The sequence below is a fragment of the Gossypium raimondii genome, chromosome 13 (genome assembly GCF_025698545.1).
Source record: "Gossypium raimondii isolate GPD5lz chromosome 13, ASM2569854v1, whole genome shotgun sequence".
NCBI lineage: Eukaryota > Viridiplantae > Streptophyta > Magnoliopsida > Malvales > Malvaceae > Gossypium > Gossypium raimondii.
In genome coordinates, this window is record NC_068577.1 from 24,120,200 (window position 1) to 24,145,897 (window position 25,698).

The 25,698-nt window shown below is 36.2% G+C and overlaps 2 protein-coding genes and 1 pseudogene across 3 annotated transcripts; all 3 read right to left on the reverse strand.

Moving 5' to 3' along the window:
• Nucleotides 1-805: 805 nt before the first annotated feature.
• Nucleotides 806-3,755, reverse strand: LOC105785369 (NADH dehydrogenase [ubiquinone] 1 beta subcomplex subunit 9). Of its 2 annotated transcripts, XM_052626164.1 has the most exons (5): nt 3,624-3,755; nt 3,502-3,543; nt 3,172-3,253; nt 2,274-2,329; nt 806-1,626 (listed from the first exon to the last, which is right to left on the reverse strand). In XM_052626164.1, exons 1-5 carry the CDS (start codon nt 3,753-3,755, stop codon nt 1,579-1,581), a joined length of 360 nt encoding a protein of 119 aa, XP_052482124.1. In that variant the 3' UTR covers nt 806-1,578. The 2 variants fall into 2 exon arrangements, 1 of the variants encoding a protein (XP_052482124.1); XR_008192616.1 differs by lacking the exons at nt 3,172-3,253; nt 3,502-3,543; nt 3,624-3,755 and having other exon boundaries at nt 806-1,133; nt 2,274-2,367.
• A 7,092-nt stretch (nt 3,756-10,847) lies between these two features.
• LOC105785368 (uncharacterized) lies at nt 10,848-12,436 on the reverse strand. Its single transcript, XM_012611437.2, has 2 exons — nt 11,380-12,436; nt 10,848-11,124 (listed from the first exon to the last, which is right to left on the reverse strand). The coding sequence occupies exons 1-2, from the start codon at nt 11,463-11,465 to the stop codon at nt 10,911-10,913; spliced, it is 300 nt and encodes a 99-aa protein (XP_012466891.2). The 5' UTR covers nt 11,466-12,436; the 3' UTR covers nt 10,848-10,910.
• Nucleotides 12,437-19,239: 6,803 nt separating this feature from the next.
• Nucleotides 19,240-25,370, reverse strand: LOC105785367 (kinesin-like protein KIN-7E; annotated as a pseudogene).
• Between the last annotated feature and the right edge of the window lie 328 nt (nt 25,371-25,698).

Consider the following 25,698-nt stretch of genomic DNA (forward strand, 5'->3'; position numbering starts at 1 on the left):
GATACCATTCATGAGTTGAAAATTGGGAATTTAGGAGTGAGATGACGGTTCTTCATGGTAAAAGATTTATGGTTTTAGGAAGAACCAGATTTATGGATGTTTACTTGAATGCATGTCCCTGGTTTAATTCAAGGGCTTGGTTTTCATCTGCTGCAACATAAAGCATGGCCTCAGAAAACGTTTAGGTTAGGAGAGGCAATTCCGGTTGCCATAGGCCTCATAGATAGATCCCCCATCAAATGAGGTTGCTGCCCAGAGTACCGAAATTCTAGTGCAGACCCTAAACAGTCAAATAATGAACCTTTGAAGATATATCTCGTATCCAAAATTTTGGACGGTATGTCATATTTCATAATAGCTGTACTGGATATAGGTTTTTTTTTTTTAAAGTTTCATAGTTAATCTGATTTAGAATAAGAGAGGAGAGATCATTTACCTTTTGCTAAAAATCAACATTTGCAAACCCCTGCATTACTTTGTTGCCTGTGTTTCCCAAAGTTACATGTGAGCTAAGGAACAAGCATCTGCCTCAGAGCTCAATGTTCAAGTGACTCAATTCTCCTTTAATCTCTGTAGAATGTCAAGTAAAAAACACTTCAAAACCTGCATTAGCGCATGATGAAACCCAGTTTCATGTCTTTAATATTTTCTATGGTGAAGGGTTCCAAGATTCGAAATACAAATAAATTGGTGGTGACCCTATTTGAAGTCATTAAGATTATATTGCCTGCTACCACCATTATCATTAGGCTTCCTTGCAATTTCTACGATAAAAATAACCCGAAAAACATGCAAATACACGACCTTGTCAAAATCCATTTAACAAAAATTATTATTGTAATAAAAAATTAAACACAATTTGAATGTAATAATACAAACACAAATGAATTGCCAGGTCTAAATGCAGTAGCCAAGTAGACAAAAAGATGCATGTAAAATTTTGACAAAAATAGTTTTCACAAGAAAGGATTCATGATCTTCCTACTTCAATCAATCTGAACAATTATCTAATAAAAAGAAACCCAAACACTTGCACATTGCAACAAGTGCAAAAGAAGCACCAACATGAATGTTATTCACGCTTCAGCTCATTTCCCTTTTGATCCTTCATTACATTCAAGGAACCTCTAGACCTGCGTCAACCGGAAATTAAAAAGGTTCAACATTAAAGAAGCAACCAAATGGGTAGACTGGGGGAAAGAGACTCTTCTAATCACTACCTAAATGATCGTGCATTGGATTGGAACCTTAGAGAAAACATCATTACAGATTAGGAGGAGACTTAACACGTAAAGTTATCATCGCCAAAAAACCCAATTTTGTGACAAACTAACACATTGTTCACTTCCAACCTGCTATGCAGGTGGAGAGCTCTCTTGGCATAAAATGTATTTTCAATTAAATCCAAGCTATTTTAGCAGCTAAACATTTTTAGAAAAGTGCAAGCCATCAGTAGCCAGTTATTTGAGAGTAGAGGCAAAACAAATAGTGAGTAAATTATATAACAGATGATGTGAATTCTATATAACAAAAGAATATGGCTAATCTTTATTTCTTTGGAAAGGAAAGGTGTATGTTTTAGTCGTTGTCTTCTCGACCATAATCATAATCATAAACAATCTCAATCTGCATCAAGAGTGAAAATTTAAAACTGGATAAAAAAGCAACAAACTTAATTGGAAAATTTCATAAAAGCATCTGACAATACCCAAAAAATATAGGTCAACTAAGCAAGAACATGGCACAGCATTTACTGGGAGGATGCAAGCACATTATGGGATAAAATCACTTCCCTGGTTTCCTTCACCCCACCTTTCTCTAGGAATATAGATAGTAATTGATCACAATAAAGATAAAATCTACTTAAAGAAAGAAATAATGGTAAAAATGGATGGAAGTAGTAATACAAGACAAGCGAAAAGGCTTTCCTTTTTGCTTTTCTTCTAATTTGCAGAAATAATGGGTTGATAATCACTGTAAATAGTGGATAACAGATAGAAGAGAAATGTAAAGAACACAATGGGATCAGAGAGGAATGATCTCAAATTTTCCTGTCAAAATACTGGAACAATACAGAGGAGGATATTGAACAAGCTGGAATACATGTCTACTCTAACTGCAAAGAAAGGGGTCACTCACAAGTCACTTCTATAAAGGTTTAGACATGGATACTATAAGAAATATGAATGCACTAGTACAAGAATTTTGGAGAAGAGAACATGTGAAATGAAAGAAATAGCACTGTTTAGCCAGAAATGGATAGTAACTATTACCCCAGATGGTGGAACAGGATTTCTAGTAAACTTGGAACCACCAGGAGCCCATGGAACTGCAAATTGATAAAATTTTGAGCTTCAAACAGCATAATAGGCTTAAAGCACCTCATAAGAAACCTACTTATAGTCGGTCAAATCAGTCACATGTCACGAGAAGAATAGGACCTAATCAGTAAGAACCAATCATTGGTGACAAAACACAAGAATGCAAGTGGAAAAGAGATTCCACTAAGCAATAAGAGACAGAATAACATGGTAATAAATGATAGCATTTCTCTTCTCCTACAGCTGCAAGCGTTGGGTATCATGTATCTTGTTTCTCACAGTTAAATGGAAGTCCACTGGTAAATCATGAATCATGAAACTATCACCGAATAAGGAATTGAAACCCCAATAAACAGTTAATTATTCAAAAGAATTTACACCATTTTCAAAATTTCGAACCATTTTCCTCTCAATTGTTTCAAAGGAATGTATGATTCCAAAACAAGAATTATTGAGATGACATAAACATTGGATCAGTCGCGGAGCCACTAAGAGACCCAGGCCCCCCTAAAATGGGAGATTTTCAATTTTGGCCCTTTATAATTTATAAAATTTTAAATTAGTAATGGTAAAATTACACTTTGGTCCCCAAAAAATGATAAAAATTTAATTTAAACTTTTAAAAATTATAAAGATACAAACTATTAAAATGATGAAATTGCATTGTAAAAATATACAATTTAATTTCAGCCCAAAAAGAATTTTCTGACTCCGCCATAGCATTGGATGACCAATCTCTTTTAGACAAGTCTACGCATCAAAGGAAAAGCACTATTTCACATTCCATTAATTCACCAAAACTCTCTTACATATACCAACCATATTAACTATTGCAGTATTTGGTACTCACCGATATAAGGATCAGGATGCCGCCACTTACTATAAGCTGCTTCACCTGCAGCTATCATTTTGTCAACTGTATCAGGATCTTCCTGTAAAAAAAAAAGGAAAAAAAAAAGAAAATTGTACAAGTCGGCGTCACCAAATATACAAACTGAAAGGCCAACATAAACACAAAAGTATCGTCATCATTAAAAAAATTCCAAAAGCAAATTCTTAAAAATATAGTAAAAAGAAACTTTTAATACTCAAGTAATCTTCATTCAAGTTTACCAACAATATTATTTACTAAAAATAAATAAATTAATCCAAGAAGAAAATGTGAAAGTAGAAGACAAACCACATGCTTGTTAGCTTCGAATTTCTCGCGAAGGTCAGAGGCCTAAAAAAATATAATGAAAATCAAATTTTCAATTAATTAAAATAAAAAATAAAAAAAAAGAGCATGAAAAGAGCAAATACATCTTGATGGAAGAGGTGGCGATGGACGGCCCAGTTGAGGGTGTCTTTAAGGGCACGACGGTTGAGGATCCGGACTTTCTCCTTTTGCGCTACTCTTCGAGCTAAATACGCCGCCGTCATGGCTCCGCTCATTTTGGTTGCCTTTCGTTTTTCACTTTTGAGGTATGGAAGGAAGCAATGATCTAAGACGGTACTAGTGTAATGGGTTGCGCATAGGAGCACGCAACCATGACAAACTTGTGCGATCCATCATGTTTGAGGGAGATCATTTGGCCCCAACCAAACTGGCCCGTTGCCTGGGGAGATTAAAAGCCCATCTCAAGAGCCTGATAAATATGGGAAGTGATCCAAGAAGATATGATTATAAAATCTTAGAGTTCTAATTGTATACAGCTTCTAATTGTGTCTTAGAGTTCTAATTGTATACAACTTTTAATTGTAGCCCTTGATGTACTTTGAGGCTCAACTATAAATAGAGACCTCTTTGCTTATTGTAAGGCATTCAGTTGTTAATAAGAATTTTGAGAGTGTTCACTCAAACTTTGTTAATAAGAATTTTGAGAGTGTTCACTCAAACTTTTCTCCAAAGCTTTCTTGCTTTTCTTCATCTTTCAAAGTTCGTTCTTACTTCGTTCTTCTGCTGTTCTTCGTGGGTGCCTTGAGGGAATTTTGTTAAATCCTTTATCATTGCGAGATTAAGCTGACTTAGGTGTTTTTACTGTTGAATCCGTTATCATTGCAAGTTAGGCTGACTTAGGCGTTTTTAAGCAAAGAAACTGCCTAAGGCCGCACGGATCGCGTGGAAAAATTCTAAATCCGTGACAGTTGGTATTAGAGCTAAGGTTTGAAACGACCGTTGAAAGATGTCGAAAGAAGTTGCTGGGAATGTTGAGGGAATGGAGACCCGTGGGAGGGCTAGGAAAGCTAGTCGCTCGAGGGACATATTGTCAGCTTTAGAGGATCGTGTTGTTACTCTCGAGAATTCCGTGAGGGATATCAAGGAGAGGATTGATTGATGATGTCGATGATAGGCTCCATGATGGATTGCAGTCCATGCAGGAGCAGCTCAAAGTGTATGTGTTGGACAATGTGGAACAGTTGACGGGTAAAGATGATGCCATTAAGACTATGGTGGCGGCCTTGAAAGGGGAGATTGCGGAGCTCAATGGTGAACTCACAATCTACAAGGCTGCTTTTGGCAATGGTGGGTTAGCTACTATCGCACCCAAGCCCAATATTGATGTTCCCAAGCCCAAGGAGTTCAAGGGAACAAGGTCCGCAAGAGATGTGGACAACTTTCTGTGGGGAATCGAGCAATACTTCCGTGCCAAAGGCATCATAGAGGATGTCACTAGGGTAACTACTGCTGCGATGTATTTATCTGATGTTGCTTTGTTATGGTGGCGTCGTAGGTCCACTGATGTGAGACTGTTGGTGAGACCCCGAAAGAAGTGGGTCAATTGTTGCAATCATTCTGTGATATAATGCCTGCTCAGTTGCCCAAAAGTTTGCCACTCAAGAGGGAGGTGGACCACAAAATCGAGTTAGTGTCCAATGTGGTGCCGCCAGCAAGGGCCCCCTATTGTATGTCTCCGCCAGAATTAGAAGAGTTGCGGAAACAGTTGAAGGAACTTTTAGATGCGGGATTCATTAGGCCATCTAAATCCCCATACGGTGCCCTAGTGTTGTTCCAAAAGAAACATGATGGGTCCTTGAGAATGTACATCGATTATCGAGCTCTAAACAAGATCACTGTAAAGAATAGATACCCTATTCCTCTTATTGTAGATTTGTTTGATCAGCTTGGTAGTGCAAGATGGTTTACCAAGTTAGATCTGAGATCGGGGTATCATCAAGTTCGAATAGCCGAGGGAGATGAACCAAAGACAACTTGTGTGACACGGTATGGTTCGTATGAGTTCCTTGTGATGCCTTTCAGACTCACGAATGCCCCAGCTACATTCTGCACCCTAATGAATAAAGTACTTCAACCATTTCTTGATCATTTTGTGGTTGTTTACCTTGATGATATCGTGGTGTATAGCAAGTCTCTTGAAGAGCACACTTGAGGGAGGTGCTCCAAACTTTGAGGGAAAATGAGCTGTTCATCAATGAGGAAAAATGCTCATTTGCCCAACAAGAGGTGTCATTCCTAGGCCACATTGTGGAAGGTGGTAAGATCCGAATGGATAAGAGCAAGGTACGAGTCATTTCAGAGTGGGAGCCTCCAACCAAGGTAACAGAATTGAGATCCTTCCTTGGGTTGGTAAATTAGTATCGATGCTTTGTTGAAGGCTACTCTAGAATTACCACTCCCTTAACGGACATGTTGAAAAAAGGGAAGGTATGGGATTGGAAACCGGAATGTGAGAAAGCCTTTAATCAATTGAAGCAAGAAATGACGAGGGAACCCGTACTTGCCTTGCCGGATTTTGTGAAGCCTTATGAGGTACGTACAGATGCATCAGATTATGCTATAGGGGGAGTACTGATGCAAGATGGGCTCCCAATTGCTTTCAAGAGTCGAAAGCTTAATGAGACGGAGCATAGATATACGGTCCAAGAGAAAGAGATGACTGCGGTAGTACACTGCTTGCGCACATGGAGACATTATCTATTGGGTTCTAGGTTCGTGGTCCTTATTGATAATGTTGCCAATAGTTACTTTCTAACCCAGAAAAAGTTGTCTCCCAAGCAGGATCGTTGGCATGTTTTACTAGCGGAGTTTGATTTTACAATGGAATATAAACCTGGAAGTGCCAACATTATGGCTGATGTGCTCAGTCGAAAGATGAAATTCGTAGCAATTAGTCAACCTGATGGTTCTTTGTTGGAATGCATTCGAGAGGGATTGTCCCATGATCCCACGGCCAAAAATTTGATTGAGCTTGCCAAGGAGGGAAAAACAAGAAGATTTTGGCTTGATGGGGAGTTGTTATACACTCATGGACACCGCCTCTATGTGGCCCATTATGGGAAACTCCGTAAGGAAGTCATGAAGGAGTGTCATGACTCGAAATGGGCAGGCCATCTAGGGATGCATTACACTTTGGCCATTTTGGAGGAACGTTATTACTGGCCTCACATGGGTGCTGATGTGGAAACCTATGTAAAAAACCTGTCTAGTGTGCCAACAAGACAAGGTTGAGTTAAAGACTACAGCCGGTTTGCTTCAACCCTTGCCAGTTCCGGAAATACCATGGGAGAGTTTATCCATGGATTTTATTATTGGTTTGCCTAAGTCTGACGGGTTTGAGAGTATTCTTGTTGTGGTGGATAGGTTTTCAAAGTATGCGACATTTATTCCGGCGACCAAGGAGTGCCCTGCTGAGGAAGCAGCTCGGTTGTTTCTTAGACACGTGGTGAAATATTGGGGAGTGCCACTGTCTATTATCAGTGATCGAGATGGGCGATTTACGGGCCGGTTCTGGACGGAGTTGTTCAAGTCAATGGGCTCAGATTTGAACTTCTCCATGAGCATGCATCCACAAACCGACGGGCAAACTGAACGAGTAAGTGCATTGTTGGAGATATATCTTCGACACTACGTAGGTGCCACACAAAGGGATTGGCCAAAGTTGTTGGATGTGGCCCAATTTTCATACAACTTGCAGCGAAGTGGGGCCACGAATCAAAGTCCATTTGAAATAGTGACGGGTCAACAACCACTCACACCCAACGCTATTGTGACCCATTATACAGGACCAAATCCGACAGCCTATCGATTCGCAAAAGATTAGTAAGAGAAGAATGACTTGGCTAGAGCTTGTTTACACAAGGCAAGTAAGCGTAGCAAGAAGTGGGCTGATCAAAAATGAAGGGATGTGCAATTTCAAGTGGGTGACTCAGTCCTCGCTAAACTACACTTGATTTTGCGATATACTGGCTTGCACAAAGGTCTTGTGCGAAGGTATGAGGGGCCGTTCAAAGTTGTGAAGAGAGTAGGCAAGGTGGCCTACAAGCTCTAGCTGCCAGCAAAACTTAAAGTCCACCCGGTCTTCCATGTAAGCATGCTTAAGCCATTTCATGGGGATCAAGAGGATCCGAATCGAGGCAAGTCCGAACGAGCACCGATGGGGGTAAAGGTGTAGTACGATTGTGAAGTCAAAAATATTGAGGCAGATCGGGTAATTAGACAAAAGTACCATAGACCACGGCATGAGTACTTAGTTCGATGGAAAGGACTTCCTGATAGCGAAGCAAGTTGGGAACCTGTCGAGGCATTGTGACAGTTCCGAGGGAAGATTGACCAATTCCATAAGGAAGATGCGATGAGGGCGTCGCTAGAATAAGTGGGGGAGAATGTCATGGGTTGCGCATGGGAGCACGCAACCATGACAAACTTGTGCGATCCATCATGTTTGAGGGAGGTCATTTGGCCCCAACCAAACTGGCCCGTTGCTTGGGGAGATTAAAAGCCCATCTCAAGAGCCTGATAAATATGGGAAGTAATCCAAGAAGATATGATTATAAAATCTTAGAGTTCTAATTATATACAGTTTCTAATTGTGTCTTAGAGTTCTAATTGTATGCAGCTTTTAATTGTAGCCCTTGATGTACTTTGAGGCTCAACTATAAATAGAGACCTCTTTGCTTATTGTAAGACATTCAGTTGTTAATAAGAATTTTGAGAGTGTTCACTCAAACTTTTCTCCCAATTGTTCTTGCTTTTGTTCATCTTTCAAAGTTCGTTCTTACTTCGTTCTTCCGCTGTTCGTTGTGGGTGCCTTGATGGAATTCTGTTGAATCCTTTATCATTGCGAGATTAAGCTGACTTAGGTGTTTTTACTGTTGAATTCGTTATCATTGCAAGTTAGGCTGACTTAGGTGTTTTTAAGCAAAGAAACTGCCTAAGGCCGCACGGATTGCTTGGAAAAATTCTAAGTCCGTGACACTAGTGTGGACACCGGGACAATTGATTTGAAACGACTGTGATTTATCGTCCTCCCAACGCACCGTTTAGCATTTTAATTTAATAGAATCGTTTTGTTCAAAATAAAAAATTAAAAGCATCATTGGATATTTATTTTTTATTCTTCGACTCGTTTTACACAAGATAAGATGTTTGGATTTTGTGACTGTCCAACCTAGACGTGATCATGGGTTAGGCGGCCCTAGAGGTGCTCATGGGCTGGGTTGGGCCTAAAAAAATTTTTGGCTCACGTCCTAGGCTCGGTTCCGGCCTAAAATATGGGCCTAAAATTTTGTCCAGGCTCGGTACGGAAAAAAATTCCTAAACTCGAGCCTGGCCCGACCTGGCCCATTTTTTTAATAAACACCAAAAATTTATTTTAAAAAAAAGTATTTTAAAAATATTTTAAAATAAAAAATAAAAAAATATATTTATTATATATTGAATTGGGCACTGGGCCAAAAAGTGGTGCCGAGGCATGTTTTCTAACAGCCTCATTTTTGCCCAAACCCATATTTGGGCTTATATTTTACCCGAACCCTACCATATTTGGGCGGGTCGTCGGGCCGGTCCGGCGGCTCGACCATGAGCACCTCTAGAGGGCCGGCACCCCGACGACCACCCGAAATATGAGAGGTTCGGTAAAATATAAGCCCAAATATGGGTTTGGTAAAAAGAGGCCCGTTTAGAAAACGAGCTAGGCCTCAGGCACCACTTTTTTGGCCCGAGCCCGGCCCGAATATAATAAATATATATATTTTTTTTTTTAATTTTAAAATATTTTTAAAATGCTTTTTTTAATTTTAAAATAAATTTTTGGTGTTTATTAAAAAATAGGCCTGGCTGGGCTCGGGCTTAGGAATTTTTTCCCGGGCTGGGCCTAACAAAATTTCAGGCCCATATTTCGGGTCGGGCCTAGGACGTGGGCCAAAATTTTTTTCAGGCCCGACCCGACCCAACCCGGCCCATAATCACTTCTAGTCCCACCCCAATAATATTATTTTTATCTCAACTTTTGAAAGTGTAATATTCTTTTATCATTACACCTAATACTTTTTGGTAAAAGAAAAAGACATTGATTGATTTTATTACAACAAAAGGAACATATATCAATTGACTTTTTTTAAAATATATGATGATCACTAAACTTTTTATTGTTTCATTTTAGTCATTCAATTATGAAAATTTTCAATTTAAATATTAAACTATCCAAATTCATTTTTCTTTTCATGTGTTGTTAAGTCCGAAATGATTGGATGACATGGCTTTTATTTTTAGATAAACTATATGAATAATTACTCAATTATGAGAGTGATTCTGCTTTTAGTTACCTAACTATTAAAGTTTTTTATTTAGTCACGAAAGCTTTCAAAATAAGATTTTTAGTCACCATTTGAAAGTTTTAGTCTTCACTAAATGGTAGCTATTAAATTCATTTAGTTATGTTATTTCTAAAATTTGATGTGTTAAACATATTATCACATGTGTATGTTATGTCTGCTTTTGTTATTTTCACATGTTACTAAAAAAATCAAGATATAGATTTAACGATCGTCGTTTGTATTAAGACTGAAATTTTAAAATTGAAAAAATATAACCATTAAGAATGATTCAATTGGTGAACAAAATATATAACTTCACGCATAATATAAGACTAATGACATAATTTAACCAAATGATTTAATCGCTACCATTGGGCTTAGACTAAAATTTCAAAAAGTACAGTACTAAATGCACAATTTACGTAAAGTACAGGGTTTAATAGTAAAATTTAACCAATAATAAATTTTATCCTTCAATATTTAACTATTCTATCAATTTAGTCCTAATTTTTAAAAAAATCAATAAATTTAACGTTTAACATCCTTACTAATATTCAACGTAAAAAGTTTTTTTTATAAATTTTTTATTTGATGTTGGTATGATTTGAGTTTTTGGAACCGTCCGTTTGATTGCTAGTAAAATGTTTTCTATAAAATGATTTACGGAAAATGTTTTACTTTTACGTAAAATGATTTCTGGAAAATATTTTCGGTATTTGATTGAATCATGTAAAATATTTTCTCATTGCTTGGATTTCCTAAAAATATTTTCCAAAAAATTATTTTTACATATATTAATAAATTTTATATTTTAAATTATTTTTACATATATTGCAATGATTTATTTATAATTAAATAAATCAATTAAATATATAATAATACTCAATTATTAAGCTACAATATTAACCATCATAAATTAAAAACAACCAAAGTCAAATAAATTATTTGTAATTGTGTTATAAAAAAACAAAAAAATAAGGATTGAATAATTATAAATTAGCTTCCAAACTACAATTAAATACTAGAAATTAATAATATTATCCAAATACATAATTAGTAGTACACCAGAGTTGAAGACATTGGATGAAACAGAAATTGATCCGGAGTGTTGGTTGAGGCCTGAATTATAGTTGAACCAGAGTTAGCATCCTTGGTTACGGAACCTGGACTAGCTACATAGATACTAGCATTGACAACTGGAGTTTCCTTGACCACGAGCAAAACTTGATCTTCGTTGGAGAATGTCATAGTTGAAGCCTCAAAACACCTGCAAGAGGATGATTCCAAGTCAATAATACCAGTTTGATGTTTCAAGTTCTCAAAAACACTAGTTATTTATGGTTAGATGAGTAAGAATATCAAAAATAGTCCAAAAGCAAATGATAAAACAACAGAAATCTCCTAAAAAAGATGCAGCCAGTTTTACTACACCACGATGCACCAGTGAGGTGGCATGCACAAGCATATAGTTTGCTACCATTACATTTCAGCTTCAAAGTACAGAATATGTGTCAGTCATTACCCTGAATCTTTTGGTGAGTTGCATTTTAGATCAACACATTTAGTGCAGGTCTTCTCGTCCTTATTTGCTTGAACCACTTCAAACATTTTTCCAACCTATACTAAAGAGTACAATTACATGTCAAGGATGAGCTGAAAGGGACAGTCGATTTTCCTGGCATACTATATAAAAATATTTTCACCTCTAAAATGATTCAGTGTCTATTACAGATGGGTTTAACCTGAAAAATCAATGGCCATTATGGCCTGGAGTCTTTTATCATCAAACCCTTTCGAGAAAAACCTTATCATGTAATGGTTCTCTCTTGAATCAATAATCACTCTCCAAAACAAAGCAAAACTTCAAGCAGGTATCCGGGTTATCCTTTTTCTTTTGGCACATAATGGCAGCACAAACCAACCTGTTAAAGCCTATGCATCCTTATTCTTAACCATTAAATTGAAGAAGAAACATGAGACTGAAGCTGAAGCTGAAGAAGCAACTTGTTATAGACAATAATTCCCTATCAATATGCGATAGTACAAGAAGCAACCTGAGATTGAAGCTGGTTGGGATTCACACCAGAATCAATCAAACAAGGTCAGAAAACAATCATTGAAATTACAAATCAATAAGCATAAGAAAGAAGTATAAGAAAACTTGAGCCAATTCAAAATTATAAACAAAAAATGCTCGTAACAGCAGCACAGATGCTCGTAACAGCAACACATAACAATCCTATGATCTTTTCATAGTTCAATTCATTGATTCTTGATTTATCTATGTTCTTCCACATACGAAAAACCTGTTCACAAATGCATAACCATTAAAAAATCAAAGAATAATCGAATAGAAAAACTAGAAAACATCCTATGTTTTGCAATATTCTGTATTTTCCCATCCATTTTCTATCCCTTTCTCAGTGACCAAACAGAGTGTCATTTCCATTCGGTTCAAATAAAGCATCAAAATAATCATTACAACCATAGAACCCAACTTCAAAACTCAATAAAAATCTAAACTTTAAGGACTATCTGTATTTCCTATATTTTCCCATCCATTTTTTAACCCAAATTTCTCATTTTCCATTCCTTTCTCGAGACCAAACAAACTTTCCTTTTCATTCGATTCGGATAAAGCATAATAATAAATCATTATATACTTATAACCCAACTTTCGTATGTAGTAAAAATCAATCAGAAAGACTAAATTCATTGTATTTTCCCATCCATTTTCTAACCAAACTTTTCCTTTTTCCATCCTTTCTCAAAGACCAAACAAGGTCCCATTTTCATTAAGCATCATAATACATCATTACATCATTAAAACCCAACTTCTAAATTTAGTAAAAGTTTGAACTTTAAGATCACAAAATTATTAAAACACATAGAAAGAGCAAAAAGAAAGGAACCTGGAGGATTTCATTGGATCTGAAGGCATGCTGAGAAATTTAACTGCAGATCGTAAATCATTTTGGTCCAATCTCCATCATCTCCAAGTATTTGCATAGGGCAAGAGCCCTCCTTCTCCGGCTTTTCAATTAAAGCCCTGAGCCTCCGGTGTTGATGGTAAGTTTCAACAAGAAGCGTGGTATGGGTTTTGGAAGAGCAACCATCCAGCGGTCGCCGCGGCGTTGACGATGATGAGCGAAGAGAGGATAAACAGCAACAATGCCTGGTTGATTTTGGGAAGTGGGTTTGGAAGAGAATCAATGGAGGAAATGAAATGAGAAGGAAATGAGAGGCTGACCCAAGAAAATGAATGGAAAATGTCTTACAGAAATAAAATCTGTAAGACGTTTTACATAAAAAGGGGACATTTTCCCATGTTTTGGAGTTCATTTTCCAAATGGAAAATGTTTTCCGCCAATCAAACGCTGGAAAAGTTGAAAATGATTTTCCGAAAAATCAATTTCGCCAATCAAACAAACTTAATATTTATACCTTCTATCAATTTAGTCATAGTTCTGAAAAAAACATCATAAATTATCGATAAAACTTTTTTAACAATTTAAATTAAACGGAACTTCTTTGACACTAAAAAATATAAAAAAAACTCAAAGGATTTTAATTTTTGGCATCAAAAGACGCTGGAAATTTACAAAAAATATTTTACAGTAAATTATTTTACAAAAAAGTAAAACATTTTCCAGAAATCATTTTACAGAAAACATTTTATTGGCAATCAAACGGACCCCTAAAGGGCTAAATTTGTTATTAGACCAATAAAAAGGTCACCTCAAACTTCCGTTGTTAACTTAACGAGATGGTAACTAAAAATATAATTTTAAAAGCTTTAGTGACTAAATAAAAAATCTTCTAATTAGATGACCAAAACAAAAACACTCTCATAGTTGAGTGGACATTCATGTAGTTTATTCGATAAATAAATGATCACATCATCCAATCGTTTCAGACTTTAACAACATAGTGACTAAAAAAATATGAAAACACTCTCATAATTTAGTGATCATTCATGTAGTTTATCCGATAGTCGTAAGAGGAGGTATTGGCATATTAAAATAAAGAGATGAAATAATTGAAAAGCACAAAACATAAAAAACCCTTCTTAAGTTTGTAAAATTACATCACCAATACATCCAACAATTTATATTTAAAATCTCTAATCCACTCCGGTTAAGATTTTACATACATATTTTTAAACCACCCTATGAAAGGTCATCACAATCTGTTATTTAACCCCCAAAAAATAAATCACAAAAACCAATGGTAAATGGCCTACAAATTTCGAGAAATTACCTCTAAACCTGTGTTGTAACGTAGGCATGAACAAAAAACTTTCAAAAAAGTGATGCCATGCTGTTTTTCCAACCATAGCTTCTTCGCCTTGGGTGTGGAGCTGTAAAGCTAAGCCCGAACATTTCCTTCAGGGCCTTTCCTTGCTCTACGAACCTAATTAGCTTTGCAACAATGGCAGCACTGTCCTTTACATGGCTCATATCCTTGTTATTGCTCCATAACTAATTCACCAGCTGGAGCCTTCTCTGCTTCGAGTTCAACTCAATGCCCCATTTCTTATACAGTTTCTCTCTCTCTTCTTCCTTTAATCTTTTACGCAACAGCCTGCTCAAGGTTTGTTTCTCACGGCGAAGACTTCTCACACTGCGTCCACATTTGAACACATTAAGAGAAGTTTATTTTAAGTAGAAATTTGTTGCAAGGGATAATATGTAACATGTCAGGAAAGTAATACATAAAATCACCATCGATGTCAAACATTTTCTAGATTTTCATTGATTGTTGGTTTGGTCCTCTAAATTACCATCTTTTCAATATTCGATTTTCCAAGATAAATACTAAGACGAGCATTAAAGCATACTTCACGGATATGCAACACTCGATATTCGACATGTACTATTCAAAACGACAAAAATTCCACTCTACTGGTAGAGTTTTTAAACAGAGATTTCTTCGGTACTAGAAACAATCTGATATAATATAAGGTTAATTTTTTACTATCAGTAGTTGCAAGAGAGAGAAATAACCTTGAAGCCAGTATAAGAGTGCGGCCATCTTTGAAGGCTTGATTTCCTTCAGAAAATGATTCTTTGAGGAAGGTAAGTGATACGGGAAGTGCGCGCGGACCAAGATCGAGTTGCCAAGTCACGGGAAACTCCTACGAAAACCCTAAACAATCAGATCTGAAACGAAACAGAAAATTAAAAGATTAGAATTTTGAATTTCGGATCTGAAATAAAATCCCAAAACAAAGAAAGAATCAAATTGAGAATAGAAATAAGTGTTAATAAGGGTTCTTGAAACCCTAAAGGAGATTCGATTCGCCCAATTGAACACCAAGATAGATTTCCCAAATTTCGACAATCTAATTTCACCCAAAAAGAGTATGGAAGAACCCTAGAAATTGGGGATTTTTGGGTTGATTCCTTAAGATAGAAAAATGCTGAAAACACAATAAGAACAGAAAATAAATTAGATAAAGATTCGGCACAAGCAGAAAGAAAGAAAGAATTGACAGTAAGAAATTAAAAGATAAGTCCTAAGAAGCCTTGAAATCCCGAAAGATCTCACAACTCCCTTCAAACGGCTCTAATCTCCCCTCCAAAGAATATCAATGTCAAGAAGAAGGTTGAAGATGGCTCCCACAATCAAAAGATTGTTAAAACAACTTCTAAAGAAAGCTCAAGAGAGAATTCTTGGAGAAAACCTCAAAGAAAATTCGCACTCAACAAATCAAAAATTTAATATATATTTGAGAAGTTGTTTACAAGGTGGCTAGCCATGCCTTTAAATAGGCCTTATAACTAGTCCTAATCTAATTAGAAAACTAAAATAAAAAAAACTCCTAATTATTTCAATATGGAAATTCACCAAGGGTCTTTATTTGGGACTCGGGACCTGAATATTTACATAAAAATTAAACTAAGTAAAATAAATAAATAAAAATAAAAATAAAACTTTACAACTTGGGCCACTTTGACAATTTGGCCTGATTTTCAACTAAGTATGGGTGGATTTCTTGATTGGGCTTGGAATCTTCTTATTGGGCCTTGCCTTCAAGAATTTGGGTTGGGCCTCTGTGACTCGTATCATTCCCCCTTCCTCAAAAAGATTCGTCCTCGAATCTAAAAAATCAAATGGGGACAAGTCAGCCACATTGAAAGATGGACATGTTTTAAAGCATTCAATCCTCTCAAATTGTTTCCACAAACCATGAATAAATCGCGAGTAATAAATCAAATGGTAAACGTAATCGTCACAAGTAGGTATTTGAAAAGGTTCACACGGTTCACAGAGTTGCACAATCATACCATGCATTAATTGACGGACTATAGATTCACTCACACATGCATCATAAAAATTATCAAAAACAATAATCTTTTTATCAACCATCAAAACAGATAGATCATCAATAAATAAAATAGGACAGTCAAGCATGTTTCGATCTAAGTGTTTTACAAAAATTAAATCATCAACATGATCTTTGTCACTATCCGAGGAGTACAAAGGTGTTTCAAAAGTTTCAAGCATCTTACCTTTATAATGAGAAGAATAATGGTCGATTTTACCTTTTCCATTTAATACAAACCTTCGCTCATCGGGGGCATAGTGTAGTCGAAACTCCGTTGTTGAGTTAACCTTTGTCAAATGCAACTCAAACTTCATGTATAACCACAGAAACTGTTTAAGGCACGAATATAAATTGAAAACAAATTTGGTAAATTTCGTTACCTTATTCAAAAACCAAGTATCAAAACAATAGAAAGTATTTGCACACAATAGATGATGCTTGATTTTCCAACAAAATATACCAAAATAGATTCCGTGTTTAAAACTTGATTTTGATTAGTCATGCCGAAGTGTAACAAAGATTTCATTAAACCAATCAAGTTAAACCATGAGGGTTTTCGCATACGTACCAACTTACATTCAAAACTTTTTTTATTCACCAAATAGATTTGCACAAATTCGCAGATTTTACACAAGGCAAATCAAGAGAATAACAACTCACGCTTCCTTTCTTAGTTCGTGGCAATCCTAGAATAAAATCCATGGATAAGTCTACCCATGGTGAAGTAAGAATCAGCAAAGGAGTGTAAAGGCCATGAGGCATTACCTTAGATTTTGCTTGTTTACATTTGATGCACTTAGAACATACCTTTTCGACATCCTTCTTCATATGTGGCCAATGGAAGTGTTCTATCCCACGTAAAGGTGGTAAACCTTTAGGGGACTCACTAAAAACATCCACATAATCCTGCAAAAGACATTGAAACACACTAGGCAAATATCCATTAATGTTAGATAGAGATAAATAGTTTTGCCTAAACCTCACAAGGATACAAGGTTGTTTATTGAGTAGGGCTCTCCGCACATCTTTTTTTGTTGCAATCAATTTTTTCTCTCTAGTTTTGCCACTTGCGGATTCACTCACCTTTGGGCCATTTAAATTTTGACTTTTTTCACTACTAGCCTCTTTTCTCTCTGTCTTTTTTATTTTCCTTTCTCCCTCACCCCTCACAAAATTTCATCATTTTTAATTGATCTTTATATACATCATTGGGATTTAAAGGAGCAAGAGTGAATTTTCGGCCTTTAAACACAAGAGAGTATCTATTGAGCTTGCCTTGGTGTGTAACATCACGATCAAATTGCCAAGGCCGTCCAAGGAGCAAGTGTGCCACATGCATTGGGACCACATCACACCATACCTCATCCTTGTAATTCCCGAGCTTAAAAGTGATCAAGGACTGTTTTGTAACATTAACTTCGAGCATTCATTAAGCCACCAAGGTGATACTGACTTAGGGTGCTCGATACAAGGTAACTTTAAGGAATCCACCAAATAATCGCTAACTACATTTGAACAACTCCCACTATCAATCATAAGTGAACATAAGTTACCTTTTATAAAACACCTAGAATGGAAAATATTGGTCCTTTGGTTATCACAATCGTCTCCCACTTGGATGTTAAGGGTGCGGAGCATCTTATTATTATTATTTTTGGACTACCGCAAAACAAACACTCAACACTCAAAAAGAAAAATTAGCAAACCTCACCGTTAATCACTCAAAAGAAAAATTCAAATTCTCAATGAGGTAGAATTCAATCTTGTGAGTTCTTTATCGGAGTTTATATCAACCAATTAGAGAGTGTGAACCAAACTACCAAAGAATCCTAATTTGCACTAGGATGCCAAAAACTGACGAGACACCAATTGATTTGTGTTGCACCGAGGAAGGATTGTGCACACGTTTAAATCCTACTAACACAAGAAACAAGAAGGTGTTAGATATTGTAAAGGGAGAATAAAAACCAAACAAATGAAAACCTACAGCTAAGAATCAATAAAAATTGTTGAAAACAGAAAACCCGAAAAACTGCGGAGTAACTTGACAACTTCGTTCGAGGTGTTCCCGATCTCAAAAAATCACGAAATTAAATCTGGAATGTCTTCAAATATTTAGTTTTTGATCTGGAAAATTTGGGCACCAAATTCAACCCGCTGAATATTTTTTTAATTTTTTATTGGATTTCCTATTTTTTCGATTTTTTTGACTTTTTCGACTTATTTTTTTGCGGGAAATATTTTTTTATATTCAATAACAGTGCCACAAATATGTATGTAAAATTTCAGATCAATCAGAAAACGTTTACCCACTCAAATGAATTTTTTTTCGAAAATTTTTTCTGGGTAAAACTGCTGTTTGTAATTTAAAAAATAGAGATCAGTTTAGAAATCAACCAAGAACACCTAAAACGCCCAAAATCTGATACCAAATGATACGTGAAGTGTGCGCGGACCAAGATCGAGTTGCCAAGTCACGGGAAACTCCTACGAAAACCCTAAACAATCAGATCTGAAACGAAACAGAAAATTAAAAGATTAGAATTTTGAATTTCCAGATCTGAAATAAAATCCCCAAAACAGCAAAGAATCAAATTGAGAATAGAAATAAGTGTTAATAAGGGTTCTTGAAACCCTAAAGGAGATTGCGATTCTGCCCAATTGAACACCAAGATAGATTTCCCCAAATTTCGACAATCTAATTTCACCCAAAAAGAGTATGGAAGAACCCTAGAAATTGGAGATTTTTGGGTTGATTCCTTAAGATAGAAAAATGCTGAAAACACAATAAGAACAGAAAATAAATTAGATAAAGATTCGGCACAAGCAGAAAGAAAGAAAGAATTGACAGTAAGAAATTAAAAGATAAGTCCTAAGAAGCCTTGAAATCCCGAAAGATCTCACAACTCCCTTCAAACGGCTCTAATCTCCCCTCCAAAGAATATCAATGTCAAGAAGAAGGTTGAAGATGGCTCCCACAATCAAAAGATTGTTAAAACAACTTCTAAAGAAAGCTCAAGAGAGAATTCTTGGAGAAAACCTCAAAGAAAATTCTGCACTCAACAAATCTGAAATTTAATATATATTTGAGAAGTTGTTTACAAGGTGGCTAGCCATGCCTTTAAATAGGCCTTATAACTAGTCCTAATCTAATTAGAAAACTAAAATAAAAAAAACTCCTAATTATTTTAATATGGAAATTCAGCCAAGGGTCTTTATTTGGGACTCTGGGACTGAATATTTACATAAAAATTAAACTAAGTAAAAATAAATAAATAAAAATAAAAATAAAACTTTATAACTTGGGCCACTTTGACAATTTGACCTGATTTTCAACTAAGTATGGGTGGATTTCTTAATTGGGCTTGGAATCTTCTTATTAGGCCTTGCCTTCAAGAATTTGGGTTGGGCCTCTGTGACTCGTATCAGTAAGTCTCCTAAGCTCCACCTCCATGTAAATGGAATCAGCCGGATCACCTTTAAAGAGCAGGAAGAAATATGTTCTGTGGACCAAGGAAACATTGCAAGCTTGCCAAAGTTCAAGTATTGCTCTCTGCAGCCTCTCGAATTCCTGAGGCCAATGCAGAGGAGTGCTTGATGCATCATGCATTGGGTCCAATCCTACATCTTTCATACTCTTTCTAGACTCATCTACTTCAAGTCCCGTGCTCTGAACCTATGATGAATGTACCGAATAATTTTCAAAGAAATAAAAAGACAAATGTCATTGCTCAAGTGCAAATTTTAAAGTTGTTCCAGACATGGGAGGCAAAATGGTTGGCAATTCTCACCTGACCATTAGCAAGTTGCTTCTTCAATCCTGCAACAAAAGATTGAATGCTAGTTATATCCTCATCCATAGCACTCTTGATGGAAGCACTCCCAACAGAAGATTGAGAATTATTCCTTGAGAGCACTCCATTATTGGCCCCATAATTTAATAAAGGGAACTTCTTTCCATAACCATGTGGTCTTCCAGGAAAAATTTTCTCCCATCCATTAGGCGGGGTGCTTTCAAAATGTTTTTGGTCGGCATAATGAGAAGATGTACCCCTCATGACATCTGCTCTACAACTCAAGCTCCTACTCAAATTCAGGCTTCTAGAACTTGACAAATCTGCTAGCTGAGGATATGGGGATGATTTATCAGGGCTGACAAAAGAGTAAATTGTGTTTTGTATATGATGGAGTCTCTGCTCCAATAAATCAAACGCAATACCATTTTGAATATGATTAGCTTCTCTATCTCTATTCATTGAGGTAGACATTGCTTCCTGGTCAGTCCCATCACCATCTCCATAGAGTGTCAAAGCCAATGTTCCTTCATTTTCACCGTTTGGTAAGCCACGAGAGTCAGAATTATAATCCCTTGCTGGTTCTTCTGTCTCAATACATTGAACCTCTTTGCAGTATTCATCAGGGTCATCAGCAGTTTCACCTAGAGTCTCATCAAGACTTTGCCCAGAAACAGACATGGAATGATCTTCATGATTGTTCAGAGGCTGATGATAGGGCTGCTCAATATTGCTCCCACTCTCTGTGTCAGAACAATGGATTGAATTAAATTTTCCAACATGCACATCCAATCGATTAGAATCAGCCAAACATGATGACTCCGATGCTGAGTAGTCATCTTCCCATGCATCCCTTTCTTGTTGATTGGGATGGTAATTGATCCTTGCCTGATCAGAGAAATGAAAGAAGGGTTAGAGGCTGAAGATGGAACTAACTAGAAATTAAGCAATTAAAAGTATAACATAGCAATTAGGACTACATTTAGCGAATGCGATAACATTCGAAAATACAGAATTAAGGCAATAACACATACCGACTGTCCTGAATGTTTATCATTTCTGATCACCCATAGTAAATCCTCAACCCGAGATTGAGCAAGATCACGTTGCTTGGTCAGTTCTCTAATATCATTCTCCATCTACTTAATGCAATGCCGTGTAATCAACGTTAGGCAACATGTAAATGCTCTAAGCTTTTTCAATTCTATTTTACATATCAGCCACCCCGGATGTCAGGAATTAGGCTTTTATTCAGCCTAATTTTCCGCAAGAAAAGGTATCTATTTGCAATGCTAGAGTCAAATATCATCGTCCTGCATCTAATTTTCTATAATTCAAGCTTTATAATTTTAACACCAGAATGCATGATTCATCACCAGGTAACACCGGTTATTAGATGGGAAAAAAAACCATTTATATTAGTTTCACATAAATAGATATGAAGAAATGCTTTCAAAATTCAAGCCCCAATGCCCTCCTGGCACTATTGAGCACAATGCATATATGACTCCTAGTGTAATGGAACTTAAAGGATGACACAGCAGGAAGCATTTCAGCAAATAAATATGTAATATGTAACTGTAACTCATTTTCATTCAGGTATACATGGTAGCAAGTCCTAGTATGTTTTCAAATGTGTTTCAAAAGCAAAGCATAACCTGTTGAATCTGAAGATCTTTTCTTCTCAGTAAAGCTGCATAGTCACTGTTTGATGGAGGAGGGACAGGACTCTTGAGTTCACTTTCTAACCTAGCCACCTCTCTTTGCAAATGCTTAACTAAGGCCTTATCAGACATGACCACATTGACCTGCGCTTTTGTAGCAACTTCTTTTGCACAACAAGAAAACAGAAGAGTGTTTCTGGTTTGTTCAACGTGGCTTCGTGCAGGACTCAAGGTACATATGATGGCAGTCCTGGCATTACCACCCAAGCAAGGCTGCAATATGAGTGTCGGCTTAGAATCTCTGTAATTGATATGTCCTTGTCTGCCTTTACTGCATCTATCAAAGAACCACAATCATGAATCTAGTAGGTGAGAAAATTTTAACAAGACATTGCCTAAATCATCAATATTCTGTATTTCAACACAATTTTGTGGGTAATTATTACAGAAAATAACACAAACTAATACGCAAACCATCATAACACTATGCCCAAGTTCTCTGTTTCGGTTTAAAATTGAGAAAAGTAAAAACCAAAAAGGAAAAAGGAACTCAATCAAGCAAAGTAATAGATAACTACTAGGATAATAACCAACTACATCTGACAACAAATTTAGATACATAAAAGTCTCTTGCAGATGGTTGAATTTAAAACACTATGAGCGCTCAAAGTATATGATGATCCAATTAACCTTAGCTTGCGAATAACAGTTGACAGGGTCAGTAAACTACGATTTATATGGCAACCCTCTTTCAGTCTTGCCCCGGTGGATAATGACTGAGATGCTCGCTCACTTCCAGCCAAATCAACAAAATTCTGCACTCAAATACCATCTTTGCATGAATTAACCATTTCAGGAGAACCCAGTGAAATGCAAATGTGAAAGTAAATTCCACGAGCCATACCACACTTGCTGCAAGGGTTGTTGAATTTTCTTTCCCTAGGAACTCACGAGCAGAGCTTTCAATTGTCTACAAAAGTTAGAACCCACATTACAGTAAGCTAAAAGGGAAAGAAATACAACTCAACATCACTACACATAAGCTATTCTCAATTAGACATTAAAGCAAAAGGTAGAGAAGGGAAGAGGAGGGCATCAATCTTATAATTTGATGAGATCTGGAGCTTCTCTCGTTCAATGAGGTCTCTCCTATCTTTCTTTGAGCTGCAACATTGCAACGCATTAAAAAGTTAATGATTATAAATGAAGGTGCAAGTGTGCAACATCATTCAGTAAACATAGGACTCTTTAAACTACTTTACCTTCACAAATAGATAGGAGTTCTTTTAAATGGTTCCAGTCCCTCAGCACTTCCTCTGTAACTTTTTCCATAATGATTCCTCTCTGATGAAAAGAACTTGTTAGATCAAACATAACTCAGTAAACTGAAAGTAATAGAAATGTCCTTATTCACCTCAGGATCATCACGCAGCTTAAGTTGAGTGTTTTCGGAGCTTAGGAGTCTCTAATTGCTTCATTGTATATCTCAATTGTTGAGAACTTCAAAACAAATGCTCTCTCCTTGTGCTGCAATGATGACATCAGTAGTAAGTAAAAAAACTTCGAAATAATAGGCACGGGAAAGATGCAACAGACATAAAAACATGGTGGAACTAAGATGAGTCAAAACTTTCATTACTTTGTTTATGTAGTCAAATATATCTGCGACAGTATACTCAGTTATTCCAGTCATGGTATACGTCTTCCCACTGCTAGTTTACCCATATGCAAAAATAGTAGCTGTGGAACAGAAGGAAGAAAATTTGTTAGAAAAAACTGTTTTTTCCTCACCAAGTAGTTTAACAAAAGAGACGAAACACCAAGATGCCAAATTGCCAATACCACTACTTATAATTAATACCACTAACGACTGAAATTGCAACCTCCTTGGCTCCTTCCTCGTATACTTGCTTTGTCAAGCAGTCACCCCGAAATACTCTATCTGTTCCTAACATATAAAGGAAGAAAAAAGAGACAGCAACATAAGTCTCATATATGAAACTTTATTGAACAAAGCTGCTTCCAAATCCCAAGCATATAACAGAAACAACTTTTACCATGAATGTGTGTAATACAAAATGAAATCAAGATCTCAACAATTAAAGAATATATCATAGAAAAAAAAGAATACCAACTTCAGAAAATATGAGTTAGAAACTGAGAGTTGGCTATCACTAGTTTAAGGGAATAAAAAATGGTTTGACCTGGAAAATGGAAGAATTTGCTTACCAAATGTATAGGCAGACGGGAATGTGGACCCTTCCCGGAGGGTGTTCCGATATAGGATAGTATTGTCATTGATGCATTCCCAATCAGCAACTTCATTTGCTATAATTTCCTTGTCACTCAAAGGCCTCAACCTCACCACAACAAGAATCCTCTCCTCTCGAGCACCTGCCATTTGCGCCTTCTGTTCTTTCTCCACCTGCTTTAACTCTTCCCCACCAATTGCCACCATTTTTCTTTTTCCTACTCCACTTTTCTTGTTACTCACCCTACTAGGCGTTAAGTGAAAAAAAGAGCCATGAATTTGTAGGTTCTCAAAAAGAGGACAGAAAATCAAACTCGATAGATCAAACACACATAATACTCACCCTTGCTTTCCTAAAAATGCAAGAGAGTTTACAAGTTAACAGCAAGGTTGTTGGGGTTGCTAAATATATATTAAAGCTTAGGCCAATCCTTTCACAACCATAAGCCTATCTGCAAAAAGAAGCTAATCATGATTATAAAATCCAACTAACTATAGAAAACGATCCATAAGTATAAAGACTAATTACTGATTATATCAGCAACAGCGAGCTAATTATAGACTTTTATCTAACCAACATGAAAATGATTTGGTTTTTATATTCTACTTTTAAGGTTAAACATCACTTAAATTAACCATTTTTAAAAAACAAAAACAAAAACAAATGTCAATGAGAACTGGTAGTTAAGATGAAAAGATCTCTTCCTAACCCCCCCAAGAAAAAAAAAACACTCAATTTTTAAGTTTTAATTCTTGAAAGAGCAGAAAACTTTCCCTAGTGGTCACCAACTATGCTTAATAGTCAAGCAACGAAAATCTTCAACTTTATAGTTTATACTAATAAATTAATAATAATAAAAAGTTTTACTCATTTTCTCATTTCTGCTTGTTTTGTTTTCTTTTCCCTCGAAACGAAAATGGCGGTTCAGTTTAAAAGAACTAGTACCAACTTTAGTACCAAAACAGTTTCAATTTCCCTCCATTATGCTCTCTGATCTGATTCCATAACCGTATACTTTCCACCTCGAAACTCGAGCTCTGCAAAATCCTAACCGAATAAAATCTAAAAAATCGTTTAAAAACGATAAACAATAGAATTTGATTCGAATAACGTAAGAATCCAAAATTTTCTGGATTTTTTTTTAAAACGCTAGCAGTATTAAGTAGTAACGATTTCTTTAAACGGTCAATTTCTAAATTCAGAAATCAAAATCACCCCCCCAAAAAACAACAGTCTTACATATGAAAACAAAATCAATTCACTTGTCGATTTTTAATGAATTTAAATTTAAAACTAAAAATTCATCGAAGGGGAAGAGAAGATACGTGACTTGGAAGAGCAAAAAAGAAACACTGAAGAAGCGAAATCGAAGGTGCTATGACTCTATGCGTCGAATAAAGTTGAAAAAAACGAAAGGAAAAAATGGAGAATGTCAATTTAAACCAAGGGTAAAAATGGGACAGCAGGATCGGGAAGGGGGAGCGTCTTTTGAAGTTTTTCTCTTCCTTGCGCGTTTGGGGCAAGGTCAATTACTGTTTTACCCTTGCTTTTTGATATAAGCTTGTGTCGCGCCACGTGGTCTTTAAGTTTTCTTGTCAGTTAATGTAACTTTCCATCGCGATGCACCGTTCAATCGACCGCTATATTGTTAAACATCAAAGGTTTAATTATGCTCTCAGTCCCTATACTTTTGAATATTTGAAACTTAGGCTTTCTATTTTTAACTATACAAATTTAGTCCATGTACTTATTTGATTTAAAAACAAAAATCCAATTGATAAAATTTTTAATGAAATTTAG